General features: G+C 37.2%; 1 protein-coding gene across 2 annotated transcripts in view; it reads left to right on the forward strand.

Annotated features, from left to right (window-relative positions):
- The window catches only part of LOC136871939 (ankyrin repeat and LEM domain-containing protein 1), a 213,125-nt gene that overhangs the window by 152,232 nt on the left and 36,299 nt on the right, over window positions 1-24,594 (forward strand). For both annotated transcript variants that reach the window (XM_067145681.2, XM_067145683.2), the window contains exon 5: window positions 21,824-21,873. In XM_067145681.2, the coding sequence (XP_067001782.2) occupies window positions 21,824-21,873 (50 nt within the window). The remainder of the gene's footprint in view (window positions 1-21,823; window positions 21,874-24,594) is intronic.

Raw genomic sequence — 24,594 nt, forward strand, 5'->3', positions numbered from 1 at the left:
TTTTTTTCTAAGTCCGTAGCACTGCACAAATTTTATAAGTTACCAAAAATATTAGAGTCCATCTTAGTACACGCTGGATTTTTTAATTCCGTTGCACTGCCGAAATTTTATGTTTGACTAACTTCGCATAACGCAACAAAGTTTCGGGTTCGACACCTGCACACGGTGACCGTACTGTCTGTCATAGTCGAGTTGTAGATTGCAACTGATTATACCTCTCTTGTCGTGGCTCTTATATACCTGAAGTCGAGGCTGGCTCTCTGCTTTTTGCGAAAAATTTGTTTCCTTTCCATCTCAATATCTTGAGAATCTGTAGGTCGATTTGCTTGAAACTTTGGCCAGTTTACATTTAAAATAGGGGCTTTCCAGTGATGTACTTCATTATTTTTGTAGCTAAAAGGGTTTAGCAGATATAAAAAATGTTCTAGTACTTTCTGAACTGGTGAGCTGGTTGCACATGGAGATTTCGCCATCCAGCATGCTCCCCGCCTCTGACGTAATGCTCTCCCTCTCACACACATAGCTTGCAGCTGTGTTACAATTAAATTGAAATAATAAAGTAGTTCAACCTATTCAATACAAATAAATGCGAAATGTAGAGTTACATTCCTATTTAATTATAAGTGGAATCTGTACCGGTTTCGACCCCAATCCGGGTCATCATCAGCCGAATAAAACGCAAAAAACAATGCATAGGTAAGAAAGAAAGAAAATAAAAGATCAAGTCCCCACAAAAAACAGTTGAAAAGGCAATGTAAAACAACGGGGATAGGCACTGTAAAAATTCAGAAGTAGAAGGTAAGTCACTTAAAAGAAGCAAGGCGCAATCTTCTGAGCAGCAGCATAGCACACGTAAAGTTCATACATTTCAATACAGGACATTATGATATTTTTATCTTATTGCAGCTGTGTCTCGAACATTCATGCCGCAAATAAATTGGGAATTAAAAAAACAATGTGCCAGGTCGTAGGCATTCCTGGTACAATATCAAATATGGGCACGGTGAAGTCAACTAATAGCTATAAATAATGCTGGCAAAGCATAGAGTAACCTTAGAGAAAAACATCTTTATACAAAATAAGCAAGAAAATATGAAGAAGAAAAAGCCAGAAAATATCATCACCTGTGACAAAAAATTTACATTACTCAGTCCTTTCTCTCAGCTTAGAGTTCATCCTGAAAATCAAAATAGATTCCAGAAACAAGTGTATGCCAACAAACATACTTAACATTAACAAGGAAAAAATTATTAATTTTTATCACTTTAACACTTTGGCTTGTGTGCTCACACCATGCTTCTGCCTGGTTTAAAATCTTTTGACTATAGATGAGTATTCCCCTTTCCTGCACACCTGACATTGCAGTGGGGGTCCCTAACCTTAAAGAAAAGACGTGTTTTATTGTGCGCTGGGGAGAAAATAACTAATCTAACTGTACACAATAAAACTAAGCTTAGTGGTAAAACATCCTAATATATACACCTCGATCATGAGTAAACTCATGAGCACAACAAAAAACCACTGTGGATCAAAACCACACACCAATAAACATCAGATGAATGGCAAATATACATAATCAAAGAACAAAAACATGTTCTATTTTCCAGGCCTCACTAAGAAAAGCACTGCTACATTTATGCAACTCGCACTCACACACAGCTTCGATGGAAAATATTAATGAGATAAATTTTACACTGGCCAATTACTTCCTATTCAACGTAGGTTCCTGAAATAGATTACATGACACAAAACCAATCATCTGTTGGACTTCACTACATCACGCATGAAGCAACGTGGATTACTGAAATAAATTACACAACATAAAATTCAATTAAATAATACAGTAGGCTTCAACCTTCAACACATGACTCAACGTTGGTTTCTGAAAAGATTGCATGACATAAATATTCCTCAGCACGGTCATATCATAAAAGAAAAGTCAAAACTAAACGTTGTGCTATAAAATCTCTTCTACAGCGTCAATCGTAGTGACATGGACAAACACCAATAAAATCAACACGACATATAGGCCACTAAAATAAAACTCTCCTCGGTAGCACACATCATCCTCAATCAATCACTTCTGATCTGCATTTAGGGCAGTCGCCCAGGTGGCAGATTTCCTATCTGTTATTTTCCTAGACTTTTCTTAAATGATTGCAAAAAAATTGGAAATTTATTGAACATCTCCCTTGGTAAGTTATTCCAATCCCTAACTCCCCTTCCTATAAACGAATATTTGCCCCAATTTGTCCTCTTGAATTCCAACTTTATCTTCATATTGTGATCTTTCCTACTTTTAAAGACACCACCCTAACTTATTCGTCTACTGATGTCCTCCCACGCCGTCTCTCCACTGACAGCTCGGAACGTACCACTTAGTCAAGCAGCCCAAACTTTGCAACATTTTTGTAACGCTACTCTTTTGTCGGAAATTGCCCAGAACAAATCAAGCTGCTTTTCTTTGAATTTTTTCCAGTTCCTGAATCAAGTAATCCTGGTGAGGGTCCCATACACTGGAACCATACTCTAGTTGGGGTCTCACCAGAGACAAATATGCTCTCTCCTTTACATCCTTACTACAACCCCTTAATACCCTCATAACCATGTGCAGAGATCTGTACCCTTTATTTACAATCATATTTATGTGATTATCCCAATGAAGATCTTTCCGTAATTTAATACCTAGGTATTTACAATGATCCCCAAAGGGAGCCTTCACCCCATCAATGCAGTAATTAAAACTGAGAGGATGTTTCCTATTTGTCAAACTCACAACCTGACTTTTATCCCCCTTTATCATCATACCATTGTCTACTGTCCATCTCACTACATTATCAAGGTCATTTTGCAGTTGCTCACAATCTTGTAACTTATTTATTACTCTGTACAGGATAACATCATCTGTGAAAAGCCTTATCTCTGATTCCACTTCTTTACACATATTGAACCCTTGAACTTACCACTCCATCGTTGATCGGCCACAGCTGCTGCAGTAGAGCAGTATCGAACTCTTAAATCTTGGGGTCGTAGCGGGAATATTTCGGTCACGATCTTAACCAAACGATGGGGTTCAGAAGAAAGCCTAACTACTTGAAATGAGGAGCAAATATTTGCTTACTAACTTTTATTGAAGTAATTGAATGTGAAAATTTATTTTTATAGAATCATTCATCAAAAAAAATTAATAATTTCATGTTTCAAATGCAGTCACAGTGCATGCGTGAGTTTTATTAGTTACATTTATCGAAGAACTTTCTTCGAAGAATAGAAATATCACAGATTAGTGGACAGCGAAACTAGAAAAATGAAAGGAAACCTGAAAATTGAGCACCTATTGATCCAAACGATAACTGAGAATTAACCCACACGATCCGTGGAAAATCTGACCTTCAACAAGTAAAATTCCAGATTTACTTTTAATTAAGGTTATCCACCAGTCAAATACCCTGTTGGATATGGGAACACCCGCCGAATGGACCCTTAATCGAACCAAATTGACTATCAGTTGCTTTGGATAGGTTGCGAAATAGTACTGGAAAGCATGGTGTTCACTACAAGTTAACAACAGTAGTCATAATAAAAAAAGAAAATTCCACCATTTGTCATCTCGTGACACCCTTAAGTTAAAGAATAATCCCGGTGCTGAAATGTGCATCACCCAAACAGCTGTTCAGAAGGAACCAACAACAACTCGATCCGAGAGGATCTTACCTTACGTTGTTCTGAAGGAACAAAACTGCAAAATGCAGAAAACACTTATTCATCATGCATTTAGATGAAATGCCAAACACTGAAGTTAAAGAAAAAGTAATAAATCACTTGAAAAATATTCTTTTAAAACAAACTTTCATGTTATAAACGGTTATGTTAAGTTTAATAAAATTAAGTCCACATGGTAAAATAAAATCAAAAATACCAAAACAATCTAGGAAATTCTTTCCTTTACAGGAGCGACTACCATTACAGATCCATATACTTATTGTTTGTCCCAACAAACTAACTACAAAGTTATTGATCGACCACAGTCAACTATTATAAAAATGAAAAAACGAAAAATTGAAAATAAAATCTATTCCCAGCTGACGAATCAAACCCGCATTTGTAACTAAAGTCTCACATAAATAAGCTATGTGTCAACACGCACACTAACAAAGCAATTGGACGTCTGAACGACAAAACAATTACGTCTGTAAATAAATTAAAGTGCCGAAGTTCAATGAACTCAAACGCGCGTGGCAAACAGCAGTAACCATTGGCTCAGTATCCAGTGTTGGACAACCCTCACGTTCATGCCACTAGTGGTTCCATAATATGTAAACACCTTCCTGCTGGTAAGGGCTGTGTCGAAACATGGCTTCAATATTACTTTGCTAACCCTCTTCACATTGCATACACTACTGCAGACACTACTGTCATTTAAGTCACCTCGCAAATACACCTAATCTAAGACTTGAATATATACAGACAACACACTAAACCTATCGTCGGGCCTACCTGGTGTCTACGCGCCCTAACACATAACCTCTATGTAGACACACACCTTCCTAAACCTATCATCGAGCGTAAACTGGGATGTCTCATCAGTATACTCCTATGATAACATGTGACATCCTAAATCTATCATCGGGTGGAAACTGGGTTGTCTATGCATCCTCTAGAATATCAGGTGAAATCGTAACTTCAAACACACTCTTTGATATTTACCTGGAAACCTTGTCGAAACTATAGCACACAATGAAACGAGTCTTTCCACAGAATGAACGCAAGTGCAAATGCAACTCAGTCCCTATTTGTCAATGAAAGATGAAATTGAAAATAATGCGTGGCAAGCAATCCACAACTCAAACCCGATCTCGACACACACAGTGAAGGTTTGGAAAATTCGTAATGAATTTCAGCACACGTCTAACATTACGTGAATATCACCAAAACAATAATCGTCGCCACAAAAATCCACACTGTAATTCTAGGGTGAGGCCCAAAAATCACCTACCATCTCACTAATCCAAACATTTATATCCATAAACTATCCAGTGAAGCAAAATTCAATGAATCTACACAGCCAAACTATCGCTTTAATAACATCCAATATCTCATCCCACAATGTTTCCGAATTATCATTAATTTATCATCTCGTAATATCTGAAATTTACTGAATGGAAATTTGTTATAATAGTTAAATAACACCAACCGTGTATTCAGAATGCCCTTCTATTCTTGAGATCGCATACTATAATATTCATTATGCTGACTTTATATAAATCGTCACTTGGACTTAACTGCCAAGAGCTACAATCTTCTACAGAAATTGTTTTTCACTGGGAGATCTTAACTTGAAATCATAATGTGAGTCACAAAGCACTCATTTCTAATCAACCTTCACCCGGTCAGCTGTTCCAGATTGTTAGCGGAATCTCACAACAGCCTGCCTTAGAAATATGACATTTAATATACAGCCTGTCTCAAAAATTCTTTGCCATCGATAAATATAGCCTGTCTCAAAAATTCATCTTCATCGCCTATCACGGCGGCATCACACATGAAATACAGGCTTCCTATGCATTAAACATCTACACAACTATTATCTCAACATATCATTCCGGCACAATCCATTTCTTCCTGTTTCAAACTTTTCAAACCTCAATACTCTCATGATGAACAAATTTATAATGATCTATTCATTTATTTTTACTAGAACTTTTGGACCTTAAGAATACAATAACACACCATGATTTCCAATATCACCAACAACACGGTGTCACAAAAATTACCTTCCCACTAATAAATATAACTTTATCAGACTTGACTGGATTTCGAGACGAATGTAAATCCAACTCAACATATTTGTTAAATACACGTTTAACATTGAAAAATTTTACCCTGCTGTAAATATTATTATTTGAACAAAAAATTTCTGAACGCATATGATATTCGAAATTAAGGCAATCACCATGACTACATTATCGTTGTCGCCTCCCTATCTTTACTCAATTTGAACAATATCTCAATGAATGTTAACACATTATTTAAACTTCTCATTTTTACAGTTTCTCGACGTGAATTTTACTGCCCTGAAGAGTTTCACACAACAACCAGAAATATAACGCTTTCACCTGATCATTATTAAATATTAATTTGACACATGCACTGAAAAATGTTATTGGGACAAACAAATTCTATACTACAACATTAATACAAAATATAGACACAGACCTGTAATAGTCATCCTGGAGATTCCGGCCACATTTAGCCAGCTGCCCTCGTATTTAGCCGTTCATGGCTACAATAGACATCATCTCTTTATATATGAATCCTCTAAATTCAAAACCCCCTAAAGACCATTTTTTGAAAAAATTGAGATAAGCATAGCAGTAGATTTCCAAGGATGAGTTCCATCGGTTGGTGAACGTTTCAGTTTCAAAACTCGCTAATTTACGTAGAACAAGCTACTTGAAAATCACGGTTAATTTCAAAATCCTCTATATCCACCACCAGTTACTTTCAAAAGCCTCTATGTGTATCAACCAATGAGAAATTCGAGATATATTGAGGAATAAGTATGACGTCACTTGTCTAGCAGTGCAGCCACCTGTTGCGATCTTCTCTTAACCACAGATTTTCGTATACTAATAGACCCGAATGAAGATGAAACAATATAATTTATCAGAGGATATTTTGAATGTATTCACGGTGATTTGGATAAAAGTAAAAGCCTTAATCGCTGCAGGATGGACACATTTTTCGTTCTTTTAACCTCGGACAGGTGAATTCTAAAGCAGCATATTGGCAATTCTTGTTACTCTGATAGTAAGATGGCTTCCTAGTGCATTAAGGAGAAATATATTCGTTGTCTATTTCCTTGGTATCATTTACTGAAATATGAGTGACGAAAGTTTTCTTGTTGCTAAAGCAACTCCGGGAAGAGGGCGGAAAAGGTTGCGGCAGGTGGATACTTGGAAAAGGTCCAGGGAAAAGCGAGAAAGGTGAGTAATATTTAGCGAGTTTAGAGGTTATGAGCGGCAGTTTTTCTGTTGATCACACAACTGACAGCTTGTTGTCCTGTTTAAAGTAGAATAATATCTCATATTCATATGTCATATTATTATTTCTTTCAGATACAGTGCCAGTTTTCCACCTGAATATCCAAAATGCAAGCACAATAGCAAGGCATTACAGTGTTCTACGCTGCAGATCGAGGATATCGGAGAATTTAACCGTGCATTTTACATAACACAAAACAAATTAGATCAGGACAATTTCATAATCAATCACTGCATTACTTCACAACCAAAGAGGAGGAGAATTGCAGGAGATTCCAAACGAAGCCTAACGTTCACGTACCATGTGCGGAAGAAAACTTGTGGTTCACTCATTCCTGTGTGTCGTGACGCATTTCTCAGCATTTTGGGGTTAAAGAAGGATCGTGTGCAAGGTGTTCTTAGAAGATCACATATTAGTGGAGGTCAAACTGCAAGGGAAAACAGGGGTGGGGACAGAAAAAGTGTTAAAAATAAAAGTCGTAGTGAAGCTATAGGTAAATACATAGAGTCCTTGAAGTGGTACAGAGCCTCACTACTGTCGGAGCAGGAAAAGTGATCGTAGATTATATTTGCCACCAGAATTAAATATTAAAAAACTTTGGCGAATGTACAACACGACTGTTGAAAGTGAACTTAAGGTTAAGGAGTGTTTTTTTCGTCAAGTATTCTGTACAAATTACAATATTGGTTTTGGAAGTCCCAGAACAGATGTTTGTTCTGTATGCTTGGAATTGGGAGAAAGACTTAAGGTAGAAAAAAACCACTAGTGTAAAGCAACAACTTATGACAGAGAAAAGAATTCATAAATTAAAAGCAAGTGCATTCTATGATATGTTACGAGAGGAAAGACAGGGACTTTTGATTGTCTCTTATGATTGTCAAAAGAATATGTTACTGCCGAAACTACCTGATCAGGCTGCTTATTTTAGTAGACAGTATAATTTTTACAATTTTACTGTTGTAAGTGGCAGTTCTAGGAGTCCTTTGTCAAAACAGAACGTCCATTGTTACTGTTGGAATGAGAGTGATCGTCCGAAAGGTTCGAATGAAATAGCTAGTTGTGTTTATCATAGACTTAAACATACAGACATGCAGGGAATAGATACAGTTAGGTTAGTAGCAGATGGCTGCGGAGGGCAAAATAAGAATTCAAGTGTAATTGCTATGGCTAGCAAATGGCTCTATTCAGACGCTCCTCATAGTGTAGCCACTGTAGAAATTATTTTTCCGGTTGTTGGACATTCGTTCATTTCCCCAAATAGGGTCTTTGCACGAATAGAAAAAGTATTGAAGAAGAAAGAAGTTGTTGTGGAGCCCACCACCTATGAGAACATTATCAGTGAACATGGTACCCTACACAAGATAGGAAGTGATGATGTGCAAGTGTACAATTGGAAGTCAGAAGCAACTAAATGTTTCAAGAACACAGGATCTTGGCACTTCAAATTCAACCAGTCTAAAAGATTCTGCATAACGAAAACCAGGAACAATATCAAAATTCGAGGAGAATATGCATATAAAATTGATTGATTGTGTCTCAAAATATATAACAAAAAAGGGGAAAACTGTTACTGATATAAATCCTACTCCTATTGTTCATGGTAATATCGCACTGAGCCCCAACAAAGTATCGGATGTGGGCAAGCTACTTGCAAAACATTATGGGCAAAATTGGAGAGATCTTGCAAGCCTTTCATTTTATAGTAGACTAGAAAGTGTTGCTCAAGAGCAGTCTGTTAGCGCAGAATGTGACTAACAGTTTGATTGTGAAGATTTCAATGAAGTTCCAATATTAATTGTGTAATATGCTGTTCAATAACTTCTCCTTTCAGTCTGGAATAGACTGGAAGAAGTGTTGTTAATGTGTTCATAGTTACATTGTTGGCTGTGATTTAGAAGTTTGTATTCATGTTTATTAGTCCAAGAATACAAAACAGTAGTATAAAAATGTGATTCAGTGATCTTATGTCTTGTTTAACACCATTTTCATGAGGAAAGTTGAAGTATAGTGCGTTAGTTTCAAAATGCTCCATATCCAGTAGTATTCATGATTATGAGTTTCAAAATCCCCTATGTTAGTATTTGAGATTCAAAACCCCCTATGTTCATATTTAACACCGATTTTACTGCATATTAATATCTCTTAATGTATTTTATATAACTTATAATTGCTTCTGGATCCTCTTTGCATGTGTAGATAACACAAATTGTTCAATAACATTTTAAGAATAACCTGTCACAGAAAAAGTCACTTCCTGAACAATTTGTGGAAGTGGATATAGAGGATTTTGAATCTAGAGGATTCATATATAACTTAAAATACACAGATTTTACACTCGTTATTGATTAATTCCGCAAATGACGCACTTTCTTCATGTTTTAACATGCGACGAGCATCCTTCTCAACTGGCGACTGCCACTGTTTTCCCAGAACTGTGCTTTCGTCCACCCTAATGCTGACCAGGTGTTTCAACAAAAATCAGACCTCACTGGCTAGCCTCCAGACTCTCTTTGACAATATTAAATGCTCACAATTGTAATACGAAGAGAAATCAGCTACATATTTTAAACAGATATCTATGCCTTCACAGTTTTTGTCGGTGGAAGCTCAGGAAAATTTCTATCACCTTCCATTTAATACTCTACTTGAACCATTGACTCGAATATATGACAAGTTATTTTGAGAAATAAACCTCGCACTTTCTTGGAGACGAGCGACGTGGGTTTCACCATTCAGACCATCAGATAGAAATGAAAAAAGTAGGTGGAGGGGATTTCTTTTATACCTTCTGAGATGACGCCACCCTCACCACGAAGCTCAATGGTGCAATCTGCTAATTCCACATCCACTGGACCAATGTTCTTGAAATTTATTCCATAAATTCAGACAGACTTATAATTCATTATGGTGTTAATTTTATATTTTTCCCATACTTGCAACGGGCGTAATGAATTTATTTTTGACATGTAATTTCACGGTCTTTCTTCCTAAAATGACCTCGACCTGTCACAAATCCGTGAGTATGATTCCAACTTTCCTCCACGCTTAATTGCATTTATATTTACCTTGGGGATTCTATCTTCTCATAAGGTTTATTAATAATTTAGCTTCTTTATTCCTGGATTTACCATGTCACCACAGTCTCTCGTTATGAAGGATTTTCCGAAATTGATAAATTATCCAGTACTCAAGGTCAACCGAAGTATCCCAGCATTTCACGAGAGGGCGGCTCGCTCGTCACGGTGAGCGCTGTTCCCACGAGAGAGTGAGGCTCTTGAAATATAAACATGGCTACTCTCAAAAAAGTTATTTGTAGCTGAAATAAATCTCTGGAATAATTTTTCATCGTAGAATTATGGGTTCAATATCATTGATATACAGTATATAAGAAAACATAAAGGTCTAATAATACTGCCTTGTGGAATTCCCCTCTTAATTATTACAGGGACAGATAAAGCTTCACGTAATCTAGTTCTCTGAGTTCTATTTTCTAGAAACAGAGCCACCCAATCAGTCACTCTTGTCAAGTCCAATTGCACTCATTTTTGCCAGTAGTCTCCCATGATCTACCCTATCAAATGCCTTAGACAGGTCAATCGCGATACAGTCCATTTGACCTCCTGAATCTGCTAAATCTTGCTGGAATCCTATAAGCTGGGCTTCAGTGGAATAACCTTACCTAAACCCAAACTGCCTTATATCAAAACCAGTTATTAATTTTGCAAACATGTCTTAAATAATCAGAAAGAATGCTCTCCCAAAGCTTACTTACAATGCATGTCAAACTGACTGGCCTGTAATTTTCAGCTTTATGTCTATCACCCTTTCCTTTATATACAGGGGCTACTATAGCAACTCTCCATTCATTTGGTAAAGTTCCCTCATGCAAACAATAATCAAACAAGTACTTCAGATATGGTACTATATCCCAACCCATTGTCTTTAGTGTATCCCCCGAAACCTTATCAATTCCATCCTCGCTTAGCACACGGTGGAAAGGCTCAAAAGCAAAGATTCAGTCTCCCAAAAATAATCCAGCAAATACAAAATAACATCCTGGGTCCAACCCTTAACACATGCTGCTCACAAATCTACCTGAGGCAAGTTACTCAAACATGAAAATGTAGGCCTTTCAAAATGAGGAATGTGTCCCCTTACTCATCACACAAAAATATCACACGGCCTAAAGTTAACAAAAACGGATACAGATATAAATCACGTCTAACTTTGCTCTCAAGATAAGAAACATTATGCTGGTCACATACCAAAGCACTTGCACTCGTAACATTAAACTTTAAAATAAGATGGCCAACTCTGTAATAATACAATAACTAGAAAACTGAGAAATAACCACATAGATATAGATCATGTCTGGAAATCTGAAAGTTACTGAAATATCTTATCCTCTTAACTCGAGAAAATCTCAGTAGTAATAATAATAATAATAATAATAATAATAATAATATTGGCGTTCTCCCGTCCAAGCTCTCGGAGAGGTTCCAAATTGATCATGTTGCAATCTCCAGGAGAAACAGCCCTGAGATTATGAATGTCAAGGTAAAGAAAGGCTTCAATGTGGCCTCAGATCATTATATGTCTCTTATCGAATTCAAACCAATTCCCGCAAACACAAGGAAGACAACCAAACAGATCACACGCTTCGACAATGATAAACTTCGGCAAAGGGTCGAGGAGTTCCAGGAGAAGGCTAGACCAAATGACTGTGACTTTAACAACGCCAAAAGTCTCCATGTTGAGGCCGCCAAAGACGTTGCAGAAATCAAGAGAAGCAAAAAACATGCCTGGTGGAATGTTACCTGTGAATCAGTCCTCCAAGAAAGACTCAATGCGTGGAAACAGTACTACTCTACGAAATCAGAAAATGATTGGGAAACCTACAAAACCCAACGTGCCCAAGCAGCTAGGGTGTTCAGAACTGAGAAACATAAATACGAAAAATCTCTCATTGAAAAGATAGAACAAAACTTTAGAAAGAATGAAAGCAGAGCCTTCAAATGCAAACTCACTGGCTATAAACCACCATCTCTATGCTTTGAGCGAAAGGACGGCACACTGGCGACGTCAAATGAAGAAAATTGAAGCATTCTTGCAGATTACTTCAAGAATTTACTTAATTGCTCTAAACCACAAAGCGCCATTGAGACCAAGGAACCCTTACTCAGGTACCCAGATTCCAGACCACCCAACAGAGATGGAATCGAGCGCCACATTGCCCGTCTCAAAAATAACAAAGCGCCGGGGGAAGAATCAGTAGTAGCAGAACTATGGAAATATGCCCCAGAGGAATCACTTGATATCTTTCAAAAGCAAATAGAAGAAATTTGGAACAAGGAGACCCTACCCGAAGATTGGAAAATAGCTTTGATCCATCCATTACACAAAAAAAGGCAGCATGAAGAACATCAACAACTACAGAGGAATATCTTTGCTACCCGTGACTTACAAAATTCTATCACTTGCCATCCTGGAGCGTTTGGAAGCACAAGCCGAACATCAAATAGGTGAATACTAAGGAGGGTTCAGAAAAGGTAGCTCAACAGCTGAACAGATCCAAAATCTCAAAACGATCATCAGATATTGTACACTATGGTCCAAGCAGTATGTGTCTGTCTTTGTGGACTTTAAGAAAGCGTACGACTCCATTGACCGGGAAGTCCTGCTAAACATCTTAAATGAATTTGGAGATGATATGAAACTGCTGGCATTAATTAGAGCTACCCTGACCGATGCAAAATCCAAGGTGAAGTTCCACGGATGTCTCTCGCATTCCTTTGACATCAAAACAGGAGTCCGACAAGGTGATGGGCTATCGCTGATACTCTTCAACTGTGTTCTTGAAAAGATCATCAGAACCTGGTTGGTGAGATTACAGGAAACCAACTACAGTCCATTGAGAATAGGAACCAAATCCAAGGGGATCGCAACAGACTGCTTAGCATTTGCCGATGATATTGCTGTTCTCTCAACCGACATAGAAACCGCTAGAGCTCAAGTTGAAATTTTAAAGGAAATTGCCGAACAAACTGGTTTGCAGATATCGTTTGAGAAAACAGAAGTAATGACTAACATCAAAGAGGCTCCACCAAAACTCCATACAAAATACTGGGACATCACCCGAGTAGACAAATTCAAATACCTGGGTGAGATCATCATGAAAAAGGGACTGGACAAAGAAGCACTCCAGGAGCGAGTACACAAACTGGAAATAGCCTTTACAAAGGTGAAAAATGAGAGTATCCTCCTAATTCAATAAATAAATATTCCGTCATTAGACGGAGTAAAGAAATTCTAACATGTTTCGGCTCGTTTGAGCCATCTTCAGTGAAAAATGAGGGGAGATTTGAAATAATTTACATAATATAAGTTGAAAAAATGCTAAAAAACATAATGAAGGAGCAAATGAAAAAACAAACGAAAGAGAACCTAGATGGAAACAAAATTCGCACAAATATGCAATATTTATATCAATATGCAAAGCAAAAACAACTCACTGCGACAAAATTCAGTGAAAAGGTGTTAATTTAAAATAATAATTGAAACTAAAAACTGTGTTAACCCAAGGAAACAAAGGAATGAAAAAACAAATGATGCAGATGGAAATGAACAACAGTATCACATGGTGAGGTTGTGGAACTCATAGTTCACAAAAAATAGTGTTTAGTAACAATAACAAACAGGTTGAAATCACTGTTGAAAATCATCCTTGTAGAAACCCATCACATTAAATTGGTCAGGAGGGGAGCGGGAGCAAACATTTTTGAGAAACCAAGCCTGATATGACGTGCAGGCAAAAAACCTGTGACAAGGAAAAAACACCAATGAAATTTAAAGCTTTAGAAACAGCAGCATTCTCAAAATCTTCTCAATCTAGCGGTCTCTTTCTTGATTATTGTTTCATAATGTTGGCTAGTGTCTTGCCTTATTATAAAGGGTCGGAAGGGCCGCGATATAAAATTGAGAAGCTGTGTTAGGTAGAAGACAGATGCATAGTAAACTGTAAGTGATCTAGTGGAAACCGTCAATGAAGTTCTAATCTGTAATGGAAAAATGAGGTTGTGTGAGAAACGTGGGGTGATAAGTAAAAGAGTGTAGAATGGGTGTGAAGAAAGCTTAAACTTACGGTGTTTAGCAGGTGGTTGTCCTCTCAAATGGTCTGGCCTTCTCAAAGTAATGGTCTCATTTGCGTGATCGAGTCTGTTGTTGGTTCGACTGTGTTTGCTAGGATGGAAGGAGCGGAGGGGGACGGGGTGGTCCAGGGCTGGTGTGAGAAGGGGGGAGTGGTGGTGAGTTAGAGAGATGGAGGTGGGGTTTGTTTGTGTTATGGAAATTCTGACAAATATATGGAATGAATGTTTCAAGTAGAATGTTCTTTTTCTCGCTGACTTCATTTAAATTGTGAGAGGGGTTCATAAACTGATCTAAATCAATGTGGATGCTCTTGAGAACGTTGAGCAAGGTGCCTTTTTGCTCATAATGCAAGATCTTGAGGTCTTTATCTATTGAAGTGTATTCGTGGCTGGATGCTTTATGATGTTCACTCATAGCTGAGAAACGATTATATTTGAGAGCGTTGCGATGTTCGGCGTATCTTATGACAAAATTGCGGCCTGTTTGTCCAATATAGCTGGAATTACAGGATTGGCATTTTAATTTGTAAACTCCAGAGTTCAAATATTTGTTGTTAATGTTGTTATAGTTATTGTTGACAGTGTGTGGATTGAAAATGAGTTTGGAGTTGGTGTGGGAGGTTCTATAAGCTATTTTGATGTTGTGTTTCTTAAAAATATTAGAAATTTGGTAAATGTTATGTTTATTGAAAGTTAATGTGGAAAACTTTTCTTTAGGAGCGGAATCTTTTTCTAGGGTAGTCTTGGGTCTGCTTTTATATCTGTTGATGATTCTGCTGACGAAGGTTCTACTGAAACCATTTTGTGTTCTGCAATATTGTAAATTGTATTAATTTCTTTTTTGTAATTCTTGCGAGATAAAGGGACAGTTAATGCTATGAGAACCATGCTATTGTAAGCTGCTTTTTTATGTCTGGGTGCACAAACATCCCGCACAATCTACAACATAAAAATGCCTTTCCCAAAACACCAAGATACGTCACTATGAAACAGTTCTGAAGCCAGTAGTTCTATATGCAGCCGAAACCCTGTCTCTAAATGCCAACAAAGGACTCCTTGAAGAACTGGAGGAAAGAGAATGCAAAATTGTGAGAGGAATCTTGGGATCAAAGTACAGAAATGGAATCCATCAAGAGAGATCCAACAAGGAAGTCTACAGCAAAATAGAGAAGATTACTGACACAATCAGAAAAAGACGGGCACGATTTTACGGTCATCCAAAAAGAATGGACGGAAGAAAGTTAACTAACGAAATCTTTCACTTTTTTGATTCAAACCCCAAAACCACAATTCCCTGGTTTAGAAATACCAAAGAAGACCTGCAATTGCTACATATCTCAGCTGAAGATGCCCTTAACAGAGATCTCTTCCACAAGAAAATATTGATGAACGGGCTAAACCGAGACAAGCAACCAAAGAGAAGACACGGTGCCCCTTGGACAGAAGAGCGTAAGCAGGCCCACTCGCAAAGAATGAGGGAAATTTGGGCTCTAAAGAAGTTCAGTGTCAAATGCAACAAGACTTAACGTGGTCCTTGATGGCCCCAGCGAATTATAATAATAATAATAATAATAATAATAATAATAATAATATTTGAAGAAACGGATTCTAATATTTGGAACTTGGAATACGAAACTGCGTTTGAGGAACTCTTCAATTAATCACTAATTCACACTCATGTTTGCTTTCAGATATTGACGGAATATTTGTATTGAATTATTTATTTATTTATTTATTTATTTATTTATTTATTTATTTATTTATTTATTTATATATTCAGGATCAGCAACAGCATAACGCCGAATTACAACGATCTGAGCTATGTACAATAGATATGAATCTAAAATTAAAGATATATAAATATTTACAAAGGACGCAAATATACACAATGAAAACTGTACAATTCTATATAATACATATTTACATAAACAACGATATTAACAAAGAAAAATACATTTACAGTAAATACAGGAGTAGAACGGAAAAGAACCAGAAGGAAAATTAAGTTATATTATAAATATCATGACAGAAGGAAGGAAACGTTACGAAGAGATCTAGGTTGTTGTTGATAGATAATGTATTAAACATTGCTGGAATACGTACCGAAAGGGACCTTTGGGTGAGAGAAAGCCGGGAGTAAGGAGTATGGAATAGGGTCTTCATTCTGGTATTACGGGATGGGACGTGGAGGGGGAATAAGGAAGCTAAATCTGGAGACCTAAACAGACCATTAACTGCTTTGTATTGCAGCTTTAGGTCGGCTACTTTCCTCCGAGCAGAAAGAGTCTTGAGGTTCAGTTTCCCAAGCACTTGGATAGTGCTTAGATTGCGACATGCAGGGACCCTGGCTCTGACGATAGCACTGAAAAAAGATTGTACACGGTCAAGGTGGCTGAGGTTTGAAGAAGCAGAAATGGACCAGACTGGAGAGGCGTATTCAACAATAGGTAAGATACAGGAGACGTAGAATGGTCTGATGGCATTTACATCTGTGATGTCAGAAAACCTGTACAGTAAACCAAGGAGTGACATAGCACGTGAGGTAACCCTGTTTATGTGCGAGACAAACAACAATTTACTGTCAAAATGCTCTCCTAGGTCTTTTTGATTGTCAAGAGCAGCAATCGGTTGGTTCAGTAGGTGATATTCTTGTAGAACGGGGGATTGCGAAGTGTGAACGAAATGGTGGAACACTTGGAGGGATGAGGTTTAAGACGCCATGTAATACACCAACCTGACAGTGAATCAAGTGCATTTTGCAATTGGATTGTATCTGTAGGAGAATCGATCTGCTTGAAGATTTTACAATCATCAGCAAAGAGATGTATTTCACATGAATGGTGGGAAACAGTATCGATAAGGTCATCAATAAACAGGGCAAAAAGAAGTGGACCAAGGACACTACCCTGCGGGACACCAGAGAGGGTGGTGGTGAGAGAAGAACTGCATCCATTAGGAGGATACTCTCATTTTTCACCTTTGTAAAGTAAATCATGCAGATGACGCTAACAGAGGTCGTGAATCCAATCTCCATCATCCCACATATTCTCATTCACACTTCATGCAATAAATCAGAGAAAACGTGATGGCATGTTTTCGTACACTTTGAAATCCCATTATCAATTGAATCTAGTCCGACTTTAAATCCTTATTACATTTACATTTAAGCCCCGAGAAATTCACTGCGTCTCAAACATCAAAGGAAAACAAATCCATAATTAAAAAACTAAAAGCAAGAAACTGACTTCTAAAAAGAATGATGATAAACACTCAGCTATAAAATCTCAAAATATTAAAAATATTAAAAAACAAGCTGTGACCTCATGCAACCGGTCCACATGTACTTTACATTTATTTACCTTTACAAGCTTCCTAACATTTACTGAAATAGGACGTAGTGCTTCCAAACAATAGCTAAACCTACTGAAATTAAATAATAAAACCAACCTATCCCCTTGGCTACGTTAAAACACTTGCACACATACATAAATACATTGCAAATCTAGTACTCATCTTTTTTTGTTGATTCGGCTGCCTGCTTATGGACAGCCGACTCCCAATGCCTTCAAAATTGAACTAGATCAGTTCTTGGTTCTCTGTCCTGGCATAGAAAAATGTGGTTCGTCGTCTTGCTGCTTCTGCCAGTTTGGATCTAGATTAAAACATCCGTTCATTCACAGCATTGAAAAACTAGGTCAAGACAACCTGCCAGTTACTATCTACAACTGTCTGGGTAATTTCCAGTGGCTGTGAAAACCAGTTCCCATTCAGCCACAGGACACCTCTTCGCTTATCTAAGCTAGGTCAAATTTTCCCCACTTGCTCCACACTTCGACTGTATTATGTCACAGCTCAAACATCTGCTAACAATACACAAATGCAGGACTAGAAACTGTGGTGTTTGTGTCCTCGAAAAATCTACTTTAAAATAGGCAGGCAACTATGTGTGTAAATGATCATATCAGAAACTGTTCCTTTCGTCTGAAATCTGAAGATACTAACTGCAAATTTATCAAAGTTAAATCATGAGTAATTAAGTGCAGTCTGAGTGTATAGAGCTAAATGTTAGAAGTCCCCACACAATCAAGATACGTAATATCTGACTCCACAGTCGCGTAAGTATACTTCTCTCGACGTTACACCTTCAAAGACTTCTGCTGAATAATAAGGTAGCTAGCCCACGCGCTAGTCGCTTTTATTCATTCATCTTCACAGACGCTATTGTATGCTCGTTTAGGGCGATCTCTCACTTTAACCAATGCCTAGCCAATATTGGAATGACGCTACCTTTCCACTGGTTCAAAACATTGCGTAACTGACGCTTACTTCAAACTTGTCGTGTGACCTTCTGGCCTCTTGCCGGGCTTCCAAAAATGTGGTTCATTGGTCCATGCCGTTGACTTACATTATTTCCTTGTTCTAAACCAAGCACGTGAAGGTCGGGTGCATCATATGGAAATCCCTCCTTCTTAATATAGCTTAACAAATAGACCCTCAGGTCCAAACTTCCTGTTGAAATTGTAAAAGTTACTGTGAATGTATTTTTTTTTTTTTTGCTAGGGGCTTTACGTCGCACCGACACAGATAGGTCTTATGGCGACAATGGGATAGGAAAGGCCTAGGAGTTGGAAGGAAGCGGCCGTGGCCGTAATTAAGGTACAGCCCCAGCATTTGCCTGGTATGAAAATGGGAAACCACGGAAAACCATCTTCAGGGCTGCCGATAGCGGGATTCGAACCTACTATCTCCCGGATGCAAGCTCACAGCCGCGCGCCTCTACGCGCACGGCCAACTCGCCCGGTGTGAATGTATTTGGTCCCTGCACGTTACCAAGACTCAATAAAACGAAATATTCTCTGTACTCTAAAATATGAATGATTAATTAAATTAGTACTTCAATAAGGGCTCATTACTTACTCTATTTTACAGATTATCTAGTCCAAATTAAACCCTATTACAATTTTCTTGGTCCAAATTTGTTATTGTACATGATTAAAAAAAATCATTTGTTAAATGTTCTCACTTTAATTGTTAATTACATCTCTGGTTTACAATACTCATTAAATATCTCGTATTTAAGCCTTTGGTCATACCATTATCTCTAGTTTTAATCCTTTCACAACAATTCATTTTATGTCTTTTAATTTTCTGTTATAATTCTTATTGGTACATCGCTTTTTCTAGAATATACTGTGATCTTTATTATTTAAGCAAAAATTAATCATTAAATTATTACATCTTTCCTGATCTAAATTTCACCATAAGACACAAACATTTCCATCATAAGTGGATAAATTCACCAGCAACGCCTACATGATTTTCCTCCATGACAAAATAAGAGAATCACAATCTGCAAAATAATATTGCTCTACTTGAAACATGATAATGACAAATAATTGCTAACTACACACACTCATACAAATAGACACACACACATATAAGGTACACTGTATATACATTTTATTTTACACATCTCGTAAACTTTATTTTTAGCCTTGTAATTGTGTAACGGACATTAATTTATCATCTGGATGACATTCATTGTATACACATTTTAAACCATCATCTGTCTAGAAATTTGTGATAGTGTAAGAAATCACTCAAATGGTGCTAATAATTAATCAGTGATGTCTACATTAATCAAAAGAATTATTCCAAAGAATACTGAGTAGTTTCAAATCACCGGGCGAGTTGGCCGTGCACGTAGAGCTGTGAGCTTGCATCCAGGAGATAGTAGGTTCGAATCCCACTATCGGCAGCCCTGAAAATGGTTTTCCGTGGTTTCCCATTTTTACACCAGGCAAATGCTGGGGCTGTACCTTAATTAAGGCCACGGCCGCTTCCTTCCAACTCCTAGGCCTTTCCTATCCCATCTTCGCCATAAGACCTATCTGTGTCGATGCGATGTAAAGCCCCTTAGTAACAAACAAGTTTCAAATCAAAGTAATCATCACGCACATGGCATGGGCTTTTAAATGCAAGCTTACCATTTCACTGGCAAAAGAAATCATCGCATGAACATAACTTTGCTTTGTACAGCAACTATGAAATAATCACCTTTTATTAATCATTCAACATTCATTAAATTCATGGTTTACCTCATAATTCCCATATCATTAATTATCATGATAATTATTTTGAACTGGGTGAGTTGGCCATGTGGTTAGGAGTGCACAGCTGTGAGCTTACATCCAGGAGATAATGGGTTTGAACCCCTCTGTCGGCAGCCCTGAAGATGGTTTTCCGTGGTTTCCCATTTCCACACCAGGCAAATGCTGGGGCTGTACCTTAATGAAGGCCACGGCAGCTTCCTTCCCATTCCTAGGCCTTTCCTATCCCATCGTCGCCATAAGATCTATCTGTGTCAGTGCGACGTAAAGCATATACCAAAAAAATATATATATATTTTGAAAGCTAGTTGTATTAAATTCAGAAATACTTGAAGACTGGAAAATAACATCCTCACATAGAAATATTGTCAGATAACAATATCAGGACCATCATAATTCATTAAAGCACCAATCAACCAAACATGTAATTTAAATATACATTTTACTGTGTAGACAACAAATTATTAGAAACGTGATTAATAAATGTGAATATTATAAGAGATGTCATACAAATGACTCCTTGTTCACACACAAAAACTGCAATCACATGAGTGAAATTAGAAGATGAAAATATTAACTAAATAATGCTAACTAATAGAAAATATATATTCTAGGAGAAATATCATATTATATTCTACAAAAGATTGATAGGTTACATGATTCAAGTGTGTTTAAATTTATCAATGGGTCTCTATCCTTCGGTGATGTCCTTCACTTCTCCTTATGTTCCATCCTTAGAACCTTGGCTTAAGCTCTCATTTTAGCTGGTCATATCAGCTTATTTAATTCTGTTGAGACGATGTGGCCCTCTTTTTTGGAAGACACATGGCAAGTTGAGTTTTTCAGGCAATTAGAATTTAGAGTTGCTCCTCTTCACTGGTGAGATTTTGGTGTTAGGTGAAACTGACAAAAAGTCATAAAGTGTGCTCCAACCAGTTTGTAGTTATTTTATTGAGCTATGAAAATATAAATTAACTTGACTTGTATCTCAGTCACAGATAATGGGGAGAATGAGATCTGATTCATATCGTTTTTATAGAACCTCTTATGGAGGCATGGCAAATAATTAGTCTCGACTGGACATCTTGTGTTACAATTTACAGTAATGTTGGTTCATTCCTCTGCGAGGTCTAGAGAGTTCCAGAACTGGCACACTTGCTTGCACTTCATTTAGCCTTGGGCTGGACATGGCCTATCACGTGGTACGTTCATCTCTCTTTACAAGGACTTAACAAATAGAATAAAACAGCCTCGCCTCAGGCAAACAAGTATCAGCTGTCTGGTTTCATGGTCAAGGCCACCTCAGTAAAAGAATATATTGTTTCCAGAATAAATGTAGCTGTCCTGGAAAAGTACACGTAACCACAATTATCCCATTATTTTGAAGGGGACGATTTAATAAATGTGATCTGAGATAGTCTGCTGATGTATTCTGTTATTAATTAAATGTCTTCTTTCCCAGGTACTTTATATTAGATTCAGTGTAGTTACTAAGGGAAAGTAATTCTTGTTCTTTTACAGCATTTCAGATTTCCCAGAGCTGAACCCTAACTTCAGTGCTGAACTTAGTGGTAAGAATGATTTTTGGTTATTTGTTGAGTGAGATAGATCTAAAGAAAAGAAGTTTCTATGAGTATGAAAGAGTAAATTGCATCAAAATATTCAGAATAGTGACAGTGTAATTCATTATTGTTCTATGTGTATATAATAAAGTTTGGGAAACTTAAAAGGGTCCACCTTTTCAATACAAATAAATGTTATAGTTTATTTACAACATATATTTACACTGGGAACTAGTTTCGACGCTGTTTGGCGTCATCTTCAGCCAAAATGTGGGAAATAGGCATAGCATGTAGACATTTATATTATACAAGGTGTTACATCAGTGTGATTAAATGAGAATATGAAGACGTGAAGTACAATGTCAGTTTCAAAATGGTCATGAAGGGTGAGTCAAAATTGTATAAACATGAGATAACATAATCTCCAATACCAATCATCTCGTACTTCCGCATGGTTTTGTTACAGTTTATATGTATATATGTTTTTTGTTTATGTGTTTATGTTATCTGATGTTTATACAATTTTGACTCGCCCTTCATGACCATTTTGAAACTGACATTGTACTTCACGTCTTCATATTCTCTCATTTAATCACACTGATGTAACAACTTGTATAATATAAATGTCTACATGCTATGCCTATTTCCCACATTTTGGCTGAAGATGACGCCAAACAGCGTCGAAACTAGTTCCAAGTGTAAATATATGTTGTAAATAAACTATAACATTTATTTGTATTGAAAAGGTGGACCCTTTCAAGTTTCCCGTCTTCCATTCTCAGTTCAATATGGACAAAAATGAAATTCTTAGATTTAAATAATAAAGTTTGTCATTCAGCACCATTTTTCTAACTTCAACTGGAGTTGTAGGATTTTATTTTAAGTTTGTGGCTTTTTAATGCTTCAGGGATGGGTTGATATTGTGCAATCCAGCATGAGAATGAAATATTGCAACAATGACTTTAACTGGGGATGTCTGTAAAGTTGTCCTGTTGGTGGAGGAGTACAGCACAGATATTTGTGTCAAGTTTTACATCCCCTGGGAGTGAGCTACGTGTACCAATGTGTGAGGATATTGTCTGTACTTACAGGTATATTTTGTGTGGGTAGAAATGGGAAGAAAGTGGCTGATGACTTGAGAAAAGTACCATCCCAGCATTTGCAAAGAGTCGAAATGGGAAGACATGGAAAACTATTTAGAGGATGGCTGACAGGAAATTCAAATCCTGCTCCCTCCCAGTACAGATCTAGCAGCCATAACTGGCAGTGTTTCAGCTCACTGGGCTAACCTGTTTGGTAGTCTTAGGATGACTTGTGGCTTTCGAATTTTAAAAATCCTATGGTCAGGGATGAAGGTAGAGAGTTCAAATCCTGAACAAGTCAAGCATTTTCAGTTGGGAATATTTATATGCCTGTTAGCTGATGAGAGATTATTTGAAAATGATAAACTTCAACTATTCCAGATTGAGTTAAAAACTAAGGTCAGTATTATAAAACAGGTTATCTCCCACGTGTATGTGCATCACTCCCGCATTTGATAACATTCGCAAGACCTGGTGGCAGCCTCAAGTTCAGCTGACGACTTGTGCGATAATATTGACAGTCGTATTTTGTGATTGCTGTCTGTCTGTAATCGTCCCAAGTTTCACTGTAGTGTTCCAGTTGTTTTATTATGTGTTGGAGGGGAGGTTAGTTTGGTTGTCTCTATCTTTTCCAAGAAACAAAAATCCTGACAATATAATAATTCATATGTGGGTGAGATTATGTTGTCTCAAGCCAAGCTGCATTCTTCAAAATTCTGTCTTTCACTGTCAAGGTTGAGCTTGCTATGAATTCCCAAGAAGCCTCTTTTGTCCAGGCTTGTACTGCCACCTGCTAAAAATATACTAAAACTGAGAAATATTCCTTCCTAAAAAAAAAAACATCACTTACCTGCCCCTGTAGTAAATAGGCGAGTTTGCTACAGAAACTTGCATACCAATAATATAAAATTTTATGAAATATGACAAAAAATCAGTTTTTATAAAATGACAAGGTACTAGAAAAGAGAATGAGAAAAAGGGTGGAAAGACAATTACAAGAAGAGCAACTAGACCCTGTGTAGTTAATGGAAAAACAGTTGAAATATGGAAGAGATATACAGATAACATTCCTTGATTTAGAAAAGGATTATGATAGTCTGTCCAGAGCAAAGGTATGGAAAGTAATGCAAAAGAAAAGATTTTGAAAACAAGTGATAGGATATGTGTAAGCAATGTATTTTTAAAAAGAAGTGTCTGCCACATCGGGGGTTACATATTACAAATTTCATGCCTGGCCCGTACTGAAATGTACATCAGTTTAAAAAATACTAATAAAATTTATTAGGATCAACCTATTCAATACAATTTAGTTCCTAAAGTTAGGATTTACATCATATTACACTAAAATTTGAGGGGACATGTTTCACCTGTTATAAGGGCATCATCAGCCTTTTTACACTCATACCTTAGAGATAAAAATCAGGATCCTGATTGTTTTGGTCAAAATATAACATTAAGAATGAGTATTATACAATGTGAAATTGTTATGAGTTCTTAATTGATACTCTACAGTTAAAGCTTGTTTAAAATGTTCGCGAAGAAATTAATAATGTTGGTAATGTCCCCTTTTCCCGGTCGGCTCAGCCGGAGAGCGGAAGTCCTAGATGTGGACCGTTCGCTGTCATGCTTTGCTTACTTTAAAAAGGCA

The sequence above is a fragment of the Anabrus simplex genome, chromosome 4 (assembly GCF_040414725.1).
Source record: "Anabrus simplex isolate iqAnaSimp1 chromosome 4, ASM4041472v1, whole genome shotgun sequence".
NCBI lineage: Eukaryota > Metazoa > Arthropoda > Insecta > Orthoptera > Tettigoniidae > Anabrus > Anabrus simplex.